General features: G+C 51.5%; 1 protein-coding gene across 1 annotated transcript in view; it reads right to left on the bottom strand.

Moving 5' to 3' along the window:
* The window catches only part of TRAP1 (TNF receptor associated protein 1), a 55,121-nt gene extending 50,540 nt beyond the window's left edge, over nucleotides 1-4,581 (bottom strand). Inside the window, exon 1 of the mRNA XM_036827197.1 lies at nucleotides 4,460-4,581. Within this exon, the coding sequence (XP_036683092.1) occupies nucleotides 4,460-4,535 (76 nt within the window). The 5' untranslated portion in view covers nucleotides 4,536-4,581. The remainder of the gene's footprint in view (nucleotides 1-4,459) is intronic.
* Nucleotides 4,582-14,896: the final 10,315 nt, after the last annotated feature.

Here is a 14,896-nt window from a genome sequence, read left to right on the forward strand (position 1 = left end):
CCTGCATTGGCAGGTGGATTCTTAATCAGTGTGCCACCTGGGAAGTCCCTTCACAGCCTGTTTTAATCGTTCTCTACTAAGCAATACTGACACTCTATCAAGAAACATCAACTCCCTAAATACAGAGAAACACAGCAAAACCAAAAGGGAGGGGCATCTCTGAAGAGTCAAAATACAGGACACAAAATCCACATGCCAAGCTTCAGTTAAACAAGAATATTCTTTCCCCATCCAGAATTCTCCTCTTCTTTAAAAAAAAGTTGCTAACAAGTTTTATGATCCAGTTTCCCAACCCTCAACTAAAAACAGAAAGGAGGAGGGAACCTGGCGTCAGAGGCCTGGTAAGTTAAAATGAGAGTAACAGAGGCTAAAAACACAGAAATACTCAGGATGCAGTTTCAGTTTGGGACATTTTATAGACAAAGGAGCTGTCACATCCTGGTGGTCCTGCAGAGGCCTGTGTATTACAACAGAAGACCATAAGTTAACATTCATAATGACCCTGAAAAACATCAAAGAAAGGTTCTGTCATGTTTCACCTGATGATTAAGTCTTTTAGAAAGACTTCTAATCATAATGGTTGAAATGAAGTGTTTTACTACTTTGCAAGTAAGTTTCAGGGAAAATCCCTCTAGGCACTCCATTTCCTGCAAATGCTGGAATATTGGTATGTATGAACTTCAGTGCTTTGCTCACTCCTCCTTCACAGCACACATCGGTTCCCTCACTGCCCCGGTCCTTTAGGAAGACTTGTACCCTTCTATTTTGTTCTTAACGGTATTGCTATATAGATTGTTCTTTTAAAATATGGCATTCATTTTGCCTATCTCAAAATAAATTTCTAATATTCTAATCACATTTCTTGATTATACAGCTGCTAAATAACAGCCATTCTTTCAAAATTAGTTACAGCCATGACTCAGCTACACCTGTATTCAACTTACTTATACTTTGGGCATCAAAAAGCAGATGGAAATAATGCCCCCAAGTAGACACTGGTTCTCCAAGCTACAACTTTCATCGTCTGTAATTCCTAGTGGCTTCAGCAGAAATAACCAGCCATTCCAGAAATATCCTGGAATCTACCTTTACTAAATGCTACAGAACTATAGGTGAGTCTCCGTGTAGACGAAGCAAACAGCAGCTTCCTAGTAAAAAAGGCTAGTGTTCTGTATCAAGGCTGAGCAGAATGGTATTTAAGAAAAATTCTAGCTGCTGCAATGAAGGCACCAAGAACCCAAACCAAGAAAACCCTCTGGCTCTGAACTTAAAGTATCTCACTTGAGAGTGAAGTGGATACATTTTCATTGATCGTGAGTCAGTACTTTGGTTTGAGACAGACAAGCAAACACCACCACTGGCCTCTGTAATAGTCTCCTTTGTCCTGTTACAACCTGGTATTTGACATCTGGGAGCGAGAACTGTCATTTTCCTTCAGTGTTTACTCATCGCCCATCTTCCACACTTGAAGCTGCTTGCCAGAGGGGAGCAAAACACCTGGGGATCTTTCTTTTGTCTTAGTTCTGATCAATTACTCAGTCAGTAACTAATAAGGTCTTTACTAACCTATTACATTTGGGTTGATCTTTTGCAGACAGCACAGATAACTCAGGCCCCTCATCCTAACCAAGTGTCCCACTGCCTCCTGGACAGCTGGCCACACATCCCTCCTCTGTCCATATGCTTCTCTGGTGCTAGCCCTAAGCCCCAGGACCATGGTTTACATAGACGGCACTGCCATTCAGGGTCTAAGCAGTTAACCATTGAAACCTTTGTCCTCATGTTAAATTAGCAACACCCACAGCTGCTTTACTGAGAGAGTGAAATCTGACCAGCAAGTGCTACTCCTTCCATCCCAAAAACAGCCCGGGAACACCAGAAATTTGCCTGAATTCTTGTGAAGGTTGCAGCACAAGAGGTGGAAGGGCAGAAATTAAATAGTATGGGCCCCACAGTGAGAGCAGAGGGAGGAAGCAAAATAATAAGTACTAAATGGGCGTTTGCAGTTGACAGGGTTCAGGTGGGGCTCGTTTTGGAGAATGACACAAACCTGCAATGATTTAGCCCTACAACAGAGAAAGCTCACTCTTGTGACCTTTCTGGTGCTTGGAGCAGACTGCCCACCCCTTACAACTCCCCAAGGCAGAAAATTCCAGCAAAGGCTCCAGCTTATAGAGAACAGAAAAGTCATAAGATGTTAACTTAAGCACCAACCAGTCCTACTGTGGCTGCCTCATGCTCTCGTTCTTGCAACGCCAACCGTGAAAATAAGAATGGTGCAAAGAATGAATTACAAACACACATGGTCAGAACATCTCAGAACATGGGAAAAGAATCTTAACCTGCAGAGAGCAGGGAAAAAAACAAGTTGGCTACAAAAAAGCACAAGAATCAAACTGATATGACTGCTCACCTTTAACGAAGTTGCTGTAAGACAACATAGCAATATCACTCTGAAGGAAAATTATTTTGACCTGGAATGCAACACCCAGCCAAACTACTTTACAAGTATGACACAGTGGGGCTTAGAAAATTTACAACCCATTGACTTTTTCTGCAAAACAAACACAAGGGTATATATATACTCTGCTAAAACAGGAAATAAATCCCAAAAGGAAGGAAGATGTTGAATACAAGAAACAGTAATAAGGGCTTCCCTGGTGGCGCAGTGGTTGAGAATCTGCCTGCCAGTGCAGGGGACACGGGTTCGGGCCCTGGTCTGGGAAGATCCCACATGCCGCGGAGCAACTAGGCCCGTGAGCCACAATTACTGAGCCTGCGCATCTGGAGCCTGTGCTCCGCAACAAGAGAGGCCGCGATAGTAAGAGGCCCGCGCACCGCGATGAAGAGTGGCCCCCGCTTGCCACAACTAGAGAAAGCCCTCGCACAGAAACGAAGACCCAACACAGCCATAAATAAACAAATAAATAAATAAATAATTAAAAAAAAAAAAAAAAAGAAACAGTAATAAAACCTACAGTTGTCTTATCTGCTAATGCATGATATTTTTAAAAATCATTGTTTAAAAAGAGACTACACCAAAATTTAAAACTCAGGTAACAGAAAAAGCCGTAAAAGACATGAAGAGGAAATTCACACAAGATATACAAATGGCCATTAAACAAATGAAAACATTCTCACTGGTATCCATGCAAATATAAGTTAAACAAGACATATATAGGTTATAAAACATGGGTTTGGAAAAGATCTAATCCCAGTGTTGGAGAAGATGCCTTGACATAGGTGGTCTCATTCCCTGCTAATGAGAATATAAGCTGATAAAGCCTTTTTGTACAGCAATTGGGCAATATCAGCTAACATTTCAAATACGCACAGGCTCTGAACCATCAATTCTAAAACTCTAATTCTGTAATTCTAAAGAAATGCCACACATGGACACAAAGATTAAATACTCGCCCATTCTACACAGCACTGTAATGACCCCCCCCCCCCAAAAAAAAACCAAAAAAAAAAAAAATCTGGAAATAATCTTTATTACGTCCGCTAATAGGGCAATGTTAAGTAAATGATGATACGTCCTAACACAGAATACTATGTGTCCATTGTAAAGCCGTAAACCCGTGCATACTGACAGAAAAACATATGTAAGCCATTCTGGAGCTTAAAAAAAAAATCTGTAGCACAATGTATATACGGTTTAGGCCTTTTTACGTAAAAATAGACGTGTGCATTTATGTGTGTGTAACTAAGCGTACAGAGCCTGGAAGCAACGCCAAGACGTTCACCCGTGGTTACTTCCGAGTGGGGAGTGAGAGCAGAGACTGCGGTCATTCTTTTTTTTTCAACATTGATTTGAGCACCTACCTACCAATTCCAGGCCCTGGGGATACGGCGGGCAACAACCCAGGGTCCACGGGCTGCACGAGAGCCCAGCGTGCCGGTTCTCTGGTTTGCTGCCGCGCGCCGGGCCGAGTGGGCACTCAGGTGTGTGTCGAATGAACGAGTGACCAAGTGGCTTATGCGTTATTCGCGTATAAATCAACTTGGGGGAGGGGAAGAATAAAAACACAACTAAGGGACTGAAGTAATCACCCTGGTGAAGCCCCTTCCCAGCGCACACGCGCCCTTCGATTCCAACTCCCCGAAAGTGCCTTCGGCTCCAGGAACGAGGAGCCCGTGACCCCTCCGCCTCAACCCGGCCCGAGGAGCTCGTTGGAGAGAAGCCTCTGCTGCAGTCACGCGAGCCCGGGCTCAACCCCGTCACCTCCGGGGAAACCCGGCAGCCCGGCGCGGGGCCGAGCCAGGTGACACCAGGACGCACCGAGAGCTCAGCGTTCGCCGCTCGCGGCGCCTTGGACGCGTAAACCTCACAAAATCTCCCACGCCGAGCAAGAGCCGTCACCGCGCCTCCCACGGAGAAAAGGGGCTCGGGACCCCGAGGGCTCCGCGCGTTCCCGTCCCCGCTCGCCTTCCACCCGTCCTGCCCGACCGCCCTCACCTCCCCGGGCGACCGCCAGCGCCGGGGCCCGCAGGCGGCAGCCCCATAGCAGCAGCGTCCGCAGCTCGCGAGCCATGTGTGTCCTCCTGGGCGCCCAGAGAAGCCAACAGTGCCGGGGGCGAGGCCGGGGCGGGGCCTTCTTCGGGCGCAGCGTGGTGACGTCACGGCGCGCGCCCGGCTGCCCGACCCGCTGCCTGCTCCGGCGGGTGGGCGGGGCCCTCTGTGGCTCAGGCTCGGGCGCGGTCCGGCCGCGGTCCGGCCGCGCCGGGGCAGTCGGACCTGGGGGCGGGACCTCCGTGACCTTGTGTCACGTTGTCAAGGGCGACGGCCGTGCGCGCCGGGCCGCCGGGGCACTCGTCCGCCGCCAGCTGGGCCTCGGTTTGTGCATCCCAGAAATGGGGCAGATGTTAACATCCACCTAGAAGCGTGTGAAAAGGCGGCGCCGGGGCAGAAGCAGTTAACATCTCCGGGGTCTTTATATAAGTCTCGGGCCAACGGTCCAGACCGCTGGAAGTCAGTCTCTCCAAACCAAGACAAGCCAAATAGCTGAAAAGAATAAAAGGGAGAATTTCAGGCTTGACTTGTCTACACCAAAACTTGGGAGCCAACGCCCACCAGCAAGACTGGGCTTATTCATCATTCCAATTCTCTCGCCCTCCTGGAGGTAAGAGTCTGGTTGGAGATTCGGACTATCAACTTCCTTTCTCACAGAGAGTTCCAAACCACGTAAAATGCAGATTCTCCGGCACCGCCTGAAGTGAGGCTCAGGCAGCACCCTAGATGATTATGAGGCACACTGAAGACTTCCTGCCACGATCAAATAATTGCACACAAACGGGTTACTCGAGATTGTGACAGGATCTGCTAAGGACAGAAGCCAGGAGAGTGTCCCCCAGTGGGGCCTGGACATAGCTGGGGCCACGGGAGGGGGTGTGACAGGGAACACTTGCAGGTGGAAAGTGGCATGGATGATCCCCAAGTTCCAGGCTTAAGTAACGTAAAAGAGGTGGGCAGATTTGGATGGAAGAGCAGGAGTTCTCTCACCTGGAAGACTCCATCAGCCTCCTAACTGGCTCCCCATTCTCTGCACAGCAGCTGATCATACACACTCCTCAGTCAGGGTCCTCCAGTGGTTTCCCTGCACATAATCAATTCCAAACCCCTTCTGCCTCGGCCTCCAAACCCTGCATAACCTGACCCCTACATCATTCCCTCCCTCACGACACTCCAGACACATGAGCTACTCCCAGATATAGTGTTCCCAGGATGCCGCTGAATTGAGGGGTCTCAGCCTCACATTTCATGTGTTGAAATTTCACTCCACTCAGGAAATCATCTCTTTTGTAAGAGCTGACACATTGGTCTATGGGGCAATAGATCTAGCTTGGGGAGCCCTCTTATTACAGGAAGAGGAAGTGGTATTTGGCAAAGGGAGGAGGGAAACCTAGGCTTCAGTGAAGGATGGCGGTGGGTGGGGGCTACTAGGGCCCTTCTGTCCTCTCTCAGCCTGTGGCCTTCAGAGACATAACCTCAGCCACAGATATTTGTGATATTGGGTCCCCTGGTAGCCCAAGGAACTGTGTTTTTTTAAAGTGCCCACGGGGGCTTCCCTGGTGGCGCAGTGGTTGAGAATCCGCCTGCCAATGCAGGGGACACGGGTTCGAGCCCTGGTCTGGGAAGATCCCACATGCCGCAGAGCAACTGGGCCCGTGAGCCACAACTACTGAGCCTGCGCGTCTGGAGCCTGTGCTCCGCAACAAGAGAGGCCGCGACAGTGAGAGGCCCGCGCACCCCGATGAAGAGTGGCCCCCGCTTGCCGCAACTAGAGAGAGCCCTCGCACAGAAACGAAGACCCAACACAGCCAAAAATAAATAAATAAATTAATTAATTAATTAATTAAAAAAAAAAAAGTGCCCAGGGATCCAAGCCAGTCTTGAGGGGATCATGAGAAGATTTCAGGCCCTACGCAGACAAGGAAAATGGAAGAAGGGAAAGAATGAATAGAGTACTTGAGTCGAATTAATCAAGACTGGCAGGGAGTTGCTTGGGGAGAGCAGAGAGAGAAACAGAGGAGGGGAAGGGAGGGGGAGACCCCCTGGATCTCCCAACCACCACTGTGGCCACTATGAAGCTGCCCATTCCTCTTGCAGAAGTCACTGCCTTCCCCTGGGGGTAAGCTGACGGCCATGAAAAATGCCCACTGCATTATTCCCAATAGCCAGAAGGTAGAAGCAACCCAAGTGTCCATTGATGGATGAATGGATAAACAAAACATGGTATATACATGCAATGGAATATTATTCAGACTTAGAAAGGAAGGAAATTCTGACACATGCTACAACATGGATGAACCTTGAGGACATCGTGCTAAGTAAAATAAGCCAGTCACAAAAAGACAGATAGTGTATGATTCCACTGACATCAGGTAGTTAGAGTAGTCAAATTCGTAGAGACAGAAAGTAGCATGGTGGGTGCCAGGGGCTGAGGGAGGGGGACTGAGAAGTTAGTATTTAATGGGGACAGAGTTTCAGTTTTGCAAAATGAATAGAGTTCTGGAGAGGATGATGGTGATGGCTGCACAACAATATGAATGTATTTGATACACTTAAAAATGATTGAGGAACTTCCCTGGTGGCACAGTGGTAAAGAATCCACCTGCCAATGCAGGGGACACGGGTTAGATCCCTGGCCCGGGAAGATCCCACATGCCGCGGAGCAACTAAGCCTGTGCACCACAACTACTGAGCCTGCGCTCTGGAGCCTGAGAGCCACAACTACTGAGCCCGCGCGCCTAGAGCCTGTGCTCCACAACAAGAGAAGCCACCACAATGAGAAGCCCGCGCACCGCAGTGAAGTGTAGCCCCCACTCGCCGCAACTAGAGAAAGCCAGAAAGCCCATGTGCAGCAACGAAGACCTAATGCAGCCAAAAAAAAAAAAGGAAAGATTGAAATTTTGTGTATATTTTACCACAATTAAAAAAAAAAAAGCCTACTGCAAAGAAAAATCAAATTTGACTGCCTCCCTTTTTCTTCATTTCTTTGTTCAAAGCACCAACTTCTGGGCAAGCTTCTCCCTTCATCAGGCAACATCCTGGGAGTTCCCAGAGGAGGAAAGGCTCATGGCTGTAGGATACTTCTTGGCCCGGAAAGGTCCCTGCGATGATGAAATTTTTTTCTCAATTTCATGGATCCTTTTATAAGGCAGATTCCTTTTTGAAGCTAGAATATGGGAGTGGGAGGTGAGGAGAGGGACTCCCAGACAGTCCTGCAGACCCCGGGTGTAGTCTGAAAGCTATTCCATAATTGTCTTAGTGTTCGGGCCTTAGGGGCAAGGATTTCCTCCAGCAGACACAGACCTGTACAGCCCCGTCTGGGACAAGGGCAGCTGCAGCTTGGAGGCCTCTGACCGAAGCCTCAGACACAGTACCTCTCCCTGGGTTTCTGAGGCATCAAAACGTTCAAATTCAGAGAAGCACTAATGGCCCGGTGGTACCTGCACAGGGATTTGTGCCTTCCTTAAAGTCCTTTTCATCATTTGCAGTACTTCCATGCCCAGTCAGCATGGGTTGGAACTCAGAAACCTAGTATTTTGCTGATTCGCTTGACAGCTCTCTCAATATGTTTGACAAAGTTCAATCCTGCCAACTTGAGAGACCCGCCCAAGGCAGCACGGCTCCATTTGACCCCCACTGGCACACACGCTGATGGTGGGATTTGGCCAGAAGCAAGACCTGTGGTCCTTCGTGGAGGCAGGTGCAGCCACTTAGCAGGACCTGGCCTGGAACTCACTAGGCCATTTCTAATTTCACTGGATTACTCTAAGGCTTTTTCTCCAAAGGGCTCATTCTACTTTGCCAGTGGCCACTTTTAATTTTACCATCAAGGACACTGGGAATGTCGCAGGCTGATTCCACAAACCCCTACAACTTTGAGGGGTGAATGGACCCGAGGTCTTCTCCCTTTTCTTCCCCTACAGCATCAGCAGTCAGTCCAGCCCCCTCTATGGGGCTCCGTGGCCACCCACTAGGTGGGTGGCCCTTGGCAATCCCCTGTCCTATGGGGCCCTTCCACCGTGAACACTGCCTGTGCCCCTGCAGGAGGGGCCCTCCTGGTGGGCTCCCGGTCTCCCTGTCCAGCGTGATGAACCTAAGACGGTTGAATCTGGACAACCACGAAGTATCACTGGTGGGGCCTCCTCTGAGTGACTGGCTCTGGGGAAGGCAGCAACCTCCACTCTTGCATTTCTTCCTGGAAACTTCCGCTGGGAGATACCACTGGGCAAACTAGCCCTGAGGGCATGTGTTCAAAGGTGCATTCTGTCCTGGCAAAGAGCTGAGATCACAATTTTTTCCCAGCTTGTGGATGACATCATTTTAGGAATGTCCACCAAACCTCAAGTCTACCGTGTCTATCGCTTACGAGAAAGACAAGTGAGAATGAGTTTGCCCGAGAGACTCCACAGGGTGAAAGGCAGCTCTGTTCTATGTGTGCTGGCGTGCACGTGCACGCGTGTGCCTGGGCCAAGCCGATGGTCCTGTACTTCCTAGAGCTGCCATTCTCATGCGACGCTTGGAGGAAACGGAGTGGCCGTGTGGGAGCCTTTGCCTGCTGGGAGGCCTCTTTCCCTGCTTGGCATGGCTTCCTGGTGGCTGCAGGGTCCCCTCCTTCAATACCTGCTCTGTGCTGACAAGGCCCTGCCTCCCTGAAGGACTGGCCCTTTGCCTAGGCACCCTGGGCCTCTACTCCAGACAGAGCCCTGCCCAGATGGTGTCCTGAGCAGCACCTGGTATCAGGCCCCGGCAGGTGGGCAGCTTTTGCAAAGTTCTCCTCGTGGAGACTGCATCTCCTCAGGTGTGAAGAGGGTTCCCTCAGTCAGGATTCTCTGGTCCAGCGGGGGATCAGAGGACAGGTGGAGATGCAGACCGTTGGGCATTTCCCCTGACTCCTAGGGCAGCCTCTCTTGGCCCAGGCACAGGGCGGAGGAGGCTGTTGTCCATCAGCATCACCGGGGCTCGTCTGAGTGGCGAGTGCTGTGCCTGCAGTTCAGGAAACAGGAGGGACAGACTGACCCTGGCACTCACTCCCCAGGAGCCAAAGAACAGGCAGCAGTGTGTTCACGTGGCCTGGAAACTGGCTGGGGGGCAAGGCACCCCTCCTGCTTCTTTGTTCGCTTCACAATCCGCATTTTTTTACAAATGCACTTCACAGCCAGGATGCCTCCCTGCACCAGACAAAAACGGTGGGGATGCCCTTTCCAGGTAACTCAGGGCTTTCAGCCCACTGGGGCTGCCCACAGCCTCGGTTCTGCCCGGACTCCTGTCCTGTCTAGGGGACCCCAGGCGAGAACCACTCGCCCAAACCCCCTCTCCCCACACCCATGTTTTATCGTGAACATTAAGACTAAGGCAGTTTTCCGGTCAAGATGGTCTGCTCTTGGTCCCATGCAGCCTGGCTACTCAAAGCAGATGAGGGCCGGCAGCAAGCGGCCTCGCCTGGGAACTTGTTAGAAACACGGAATCTTGGCGCATCACCCCCGCCCTCACCCCCACTGGCCTCAGTTCTACAGCATCAGGATGTTGGCAAGATCCCAACTAATCAATCTGCATGCACGTTAAGCTTGAGAAGGAAGCACTGTCCTGAGGACACATGGCGGTGGAGGATCGTGTGCTTCCTGAACTGTGGAGCAGCCTGTGTGCGATCCTCGGCCTGACGAAGAGACGCTTCGTTTCCCGCACCAACAGCGCACAGTGCCCCGGCTTTGAGCCCCAGCACCTTCCTCCAGGACGTGCCTCTGTCGATTGAGTTCTCCCAGGGCTGCATGTCACCGCCCAGGAGCTGATCGATAAACACTTGCTGAGGTGACAGGCTCGGTGCTTCTCTGAACATCAGCTAGAAGCAGCAGGTGTGCATCAGGAGACCTGAAGCTGCTCGTTCCAGATGGAAAGGGGCCTCAGCTTGGTGCCACTCACGTCTTTCCTGCCACTTCTGACACTCAATGCCCTCTTCCCACATGAGGACCCCTGCTCCTCAGCCAGGAAACCACAGCTCAGAACTCAAGTGTCCGGAGGGTGGGGAACCCGAGGGTCCCCTGTGCTCTTGCCTGCGGAGGCCTCGCTCTCACTGGTGACCCCAATTCTGGCTGCTGAGCTCCTGTCAGCTCTGAGTGCCTCCTGCCTGGCCCCTGAGACCCCTTGCTTCCGTGCCCCTCTCTACATCTGACTTTGGGAGCACAGCTGCGATGCCGGCATTTGGTCCCCAAGGCTCTCCCTCTGTCAGTAGACACCTCTCCCCGTGCAGCAGCACAGGAAGCAGCCCTCCCTCTTCTGCCGGCCTCGACCCTGTGCCCAGATGTGAGGGGCCCAGGGTGGGCTCAGAGAGGACAAGGAAGGGTCCAGGCACAGGGACCCCGGCACACCCCTTGCCATCCTTTCCAAGGGTGTCCTCTCTGGACATTTTCCCGAGGGACTTGTGGATGCAGGGTCCTCACCCTTGCTTGCAACATTCCCTAAACGTCACCACCTCCCTTGAGGATCAGTTAGTGGATCCATATCATTGTTATGCCTATATATCATTTAAAAAAATTTAGTGAATTCCCTGGCAGTCCAGTGGTTAGAAATCTGTGCTCTCACTGCTGAGGGCCTGGGGTTCAATCCCTGGTTGGGGGAACTAAGATCCCACCAGCCATGCGGTGTGACCAAGAAAAGAAAAACGTTAATAAGAGGATTTCTTGTTGCTGGCCCAGAGCCGTGGGACCCATGATCAGACGATAAACCCCATTTCCATCACTAAGAGCTCTCTAGGAGTCAGGTGGGAGGCGGGTCATCTACACTGGGAGCTGTGAGCTGCGGCCACTACAGTTGACCGACACTGTCAACATTTCTTCTCTGACGCCGAAGTGAGCCAGTGGGCACCAGACACAGGCAAGCTCAGTCCCACACAGTCCTTTGTGAGGACCTGGTTACCACACACCACTGTCTGCCGTGTTCAAGGGGCTACAATGTACTGCAACGCCCCTGCTTTGCCAGGGTACCCCGAAGTGGGCTCAAGGGGAACCGGTGGACTAGGAGGGGAGGCAGGTGTGTGGGAGGGTTTTCAGGGCTGGAGGAAAAGCTCCTCTCGAACGAAAGGGGAGAGCGTGGCTGGGGCCAGCGGCCCATGTCAGCCCTTGGTGCTCACGAATTCAGGTAAGTCGGTCCCTCTGTTCTCCCACCTCATGGCTGGGCAGAGGGGTGGATGCGCGTTTAAACAGCACTTGTTACCTGGTATCACTACCTTTCACGAGGCCAGGAAGGCAGAAGAGCTCGCTCACAGCCAAGGCCAAGGCCCTGGTGCCATCGCTGCCCCCACCTCGCAGGCACCTCCGGCCCACACTTGCTATGACCTGGTCTCCCACTCCGAGGTCTCTTCCTGACCCCCTGACTTCTATACCACTTCCTAGGGTGTTCTAAGCTGTCAGCGCCCTTTGAATCTTTCAGTTCAGTGAAGTAACTTCAGTCACATCACAGTCAGTGGATCTGAATCCATCCTCCGTGGAGAGGCGCGAGCTCGCGGAAAGCACCATTTGCATCCTCATCTCCAAATCAGGGTCCCTCAGCCTTGTCTTTGTCAGCCTGGGTGCTACATTCACTTATGTTAGTATCTCACGACTGACCCGTTTCCCTGCTCTTGATTTTGCAGTGAACACGGGATGCCCTGGGAAGGTGCCGTGTGGCTTTATGATCCCAGGGGGACACTGGCCCCAGCCCCATGCACTCCTGCGCCATCCACCTGCTGAGGTGGCACCACCACAGTGTCTACTTCCCAGCACTGGCCTTGTGTCAAGGACTTCCTGGCTTCCCCCTGTCTGCCACCCATATTCAGCTCCTTTCCTTTTTCAGAGTAGCTTATTTTCTCATGCAGTTCTAAAAGCACATTTTGGCTCAAATGAAACCTTTTGGTTCCACTTTACAGCAATCAAAAGTTGCGTGTCTTCAGCCTGAGATCTTAGAAGCCTCTTCACCTCGTATTACGCAGCCATTGCAGCCGACTCCTGTTTTTAACACACTGAATTCTCAAAAACATAATCAAACATGCGCACTAGACAAAATCAGCTGAACCCCTTTATCTTATGACTGGCTGCTAAGCTAATTCTACAGGTTGTTAGCCAACTGGAACCATCTTTGAATCCAAGCAGTTTTGCCAGCTTTTATTATAAACACCAGCACATTTCAAGTTTCCTCTTTTTTTTCCCCAAGGATTTCAGGCAACTTTATTCATGGCAGAAGTTCCTTTTTTTTTTTTTTTTTTAAATAAGTTTACTTATTTTATTTATTTTTGGCTGTGTTGGGTCTTCGTTGCTGCACGTGGGCTTTCTCTAGTTGTGGTGAGCGGGAGCTACTCTTCGTTGTGGTGCGCGGGCTTCTCATTGTGGTGGTTTCTCTTGTTGCAGAGCACGGGCTCTAGGCATGCAGGCTCAGTAGTTGTGGTACGCGGGCTCTAGAGCGCAGGCTCAGTAGTTGTGGCACCTGGGCTTAGCTGCCCCGCAGCATGTGGGATCTTCCTGGACCAGGGCTTGAAACTGTGTCCCCTGCATTGGCAGGCGGATTTTTTTTTTTTAATTTTTAAAAAAATATTTAAATTTTATTTATTTTTGGCTGCATTGGGTCTTCGTTGCTGCGCACGGGCTTTCTCTAGTTGCGGCGAGTGGGGGCTACTCCTCGTTGCGGTGTGTGGGCTTCTCATTGTGGTGGCTTCTCTTGTTGTGGAGCACAGGCTCTAGGCACACGGGCTTCAGTAGCTGTGGCACGTGGGCTCAGTAGTTGTGGCTTGCGGGCTCTAGAGTGCAGGCTCTGTAGTTGTGGCGCATGGGTTTAGCTGCTCTGCGGCATGTGGGATCTTCCCAGACCAGGGCTTGAACCCGTGTTCCCTGCATTGGCAGGCTGATTCTTAACCGCTGCACCACGAGGGAAGCCCAAGTTTCCTCTATTTGATCACAAACACAGGACTTTTTTTCTCCTCCTAAGTAGACAGCATGTGAGACACCGCGTCGGGGCTTTCCAGCTCTCACAGAAACTTCCTTACGCCAAGTGCCAGGTTAGCATCCAGCCCACACCCTTGGCCGCATCCTTTGGCAACAAGATTGCATGGGACTCCAAGAGGATGAGGTCGGCACAGTTTTGGATTCTGGGATGACCTGAAAGAGACTCCCCATTGGCCAGGGTAAGAGGGCTGCACATCTGAAGTGTGGGCCTGGAGCTGCTGCTTCTCCAGGGCCCAGACGGCTCACACTTCTTGTCTGAACAGACTCAGCCCAGGGCTTTCCCATCAGTGCAGAAGGCGACCGGGAAGAGGGTCACAGACGCAGGACTTGAGCACGTTAGGCGAGGATGGCACGTGGCCATGGAGGGCCTGGCCCCGCTTCCCTTTGGGGATGGGTGGGGATGGGGGTTGGTTGGTGGCGAGATGGTGGTCTTAGTCTTACCTGGCTAAATCTACAACATTAGAACAAGATTCGAAGCCCTGTGTTACAACTAATTAGAGAGTTTCCTCAAATTTAGATTCCCACTTCAAGTGTTTTGAAAAGATTTTTGTGAATACAGGGCCAAAAGGAAAGCTACTTGGGCTGTGATTTCTAAGTCTGACATCACAACCCCTCGATTGAGACCACCCTTGGTTGGGAGGCAGGGGAATGAGACAGGACCCCACTTGCCAGTGCCCTGGGAGGGGGTGCACAGACCAAAGAATGAATGTCAACTCTCCTGGCGGTGGTCTTCCTCGTAGATGTCATTTTTACAGCATTCAGGACCTCGAGTGTCACCCCCCAGTTAAGGGCCCCTGGAATTGGACTCAGAGAGGAGGGGTGGACCAGGCGGCCGAGTGCAAGCGTCGCTCGAAGCTGGAGGCCTCTTCCCACCCCAGCAGGGCTGGTGGCCAGTGTTCCACATCGTTCCCCCCAGCGGCCCCCAGGGCAGTACCTCGCTGTTTCTAGAGGAAGGTGGAGAAGGCAGGACTGGAGCCGCATCTGCCCAGCCCAGCGTCAGAGGCCGTGGCGGCATCCTCCCTCACTGAACCAGGATTTGGGGGCAGGCCAGGAACCCCCTGTAGTTCCCGGAACACCCTTTGCATCAATTCTGGGATTGGCATGTAGGAGCGGGGGTGGGGTGGGGGTGGCTAAGATGGGGAGCGTGGACAGGCGACAAAGTGCTGTTTCAGGGCCACTTGTGTCCCCGGCTCTTGAGTGAGGTTCTTCCATGAGCAGCAAAGGAGGGCCCTCCAGGCCTTGGCTGAGCCCAGCTGCCACCCCAGCACCCCGCCGCCCCCGGCCACCAGGACCGCGGCCCCCACCTTTCCTCTGTGAGCAAACAATCAGAATCATGTCTTACAAAGAACAGACTCCAAAAATATATATAAATAAATAAAAACCTTAAACATTCTTACAGGGATCTTAAAGAACAGAA

This window comes from Balaenoptera musculus, chromosome 15, assembly GCF_009873245.2.
Source record: "Balaenoptera musculus isolate JJ_BM4_2016_0621 chromosome 15, mBalMus1.pri.v3, whole genome shotgun sequence".
NCBI lineage: Eukaryota > Metazoa > Chordata > Mammalia > Artiodactyla > Balaenopteridae > Balaenoptera > Balaenoptera musculus.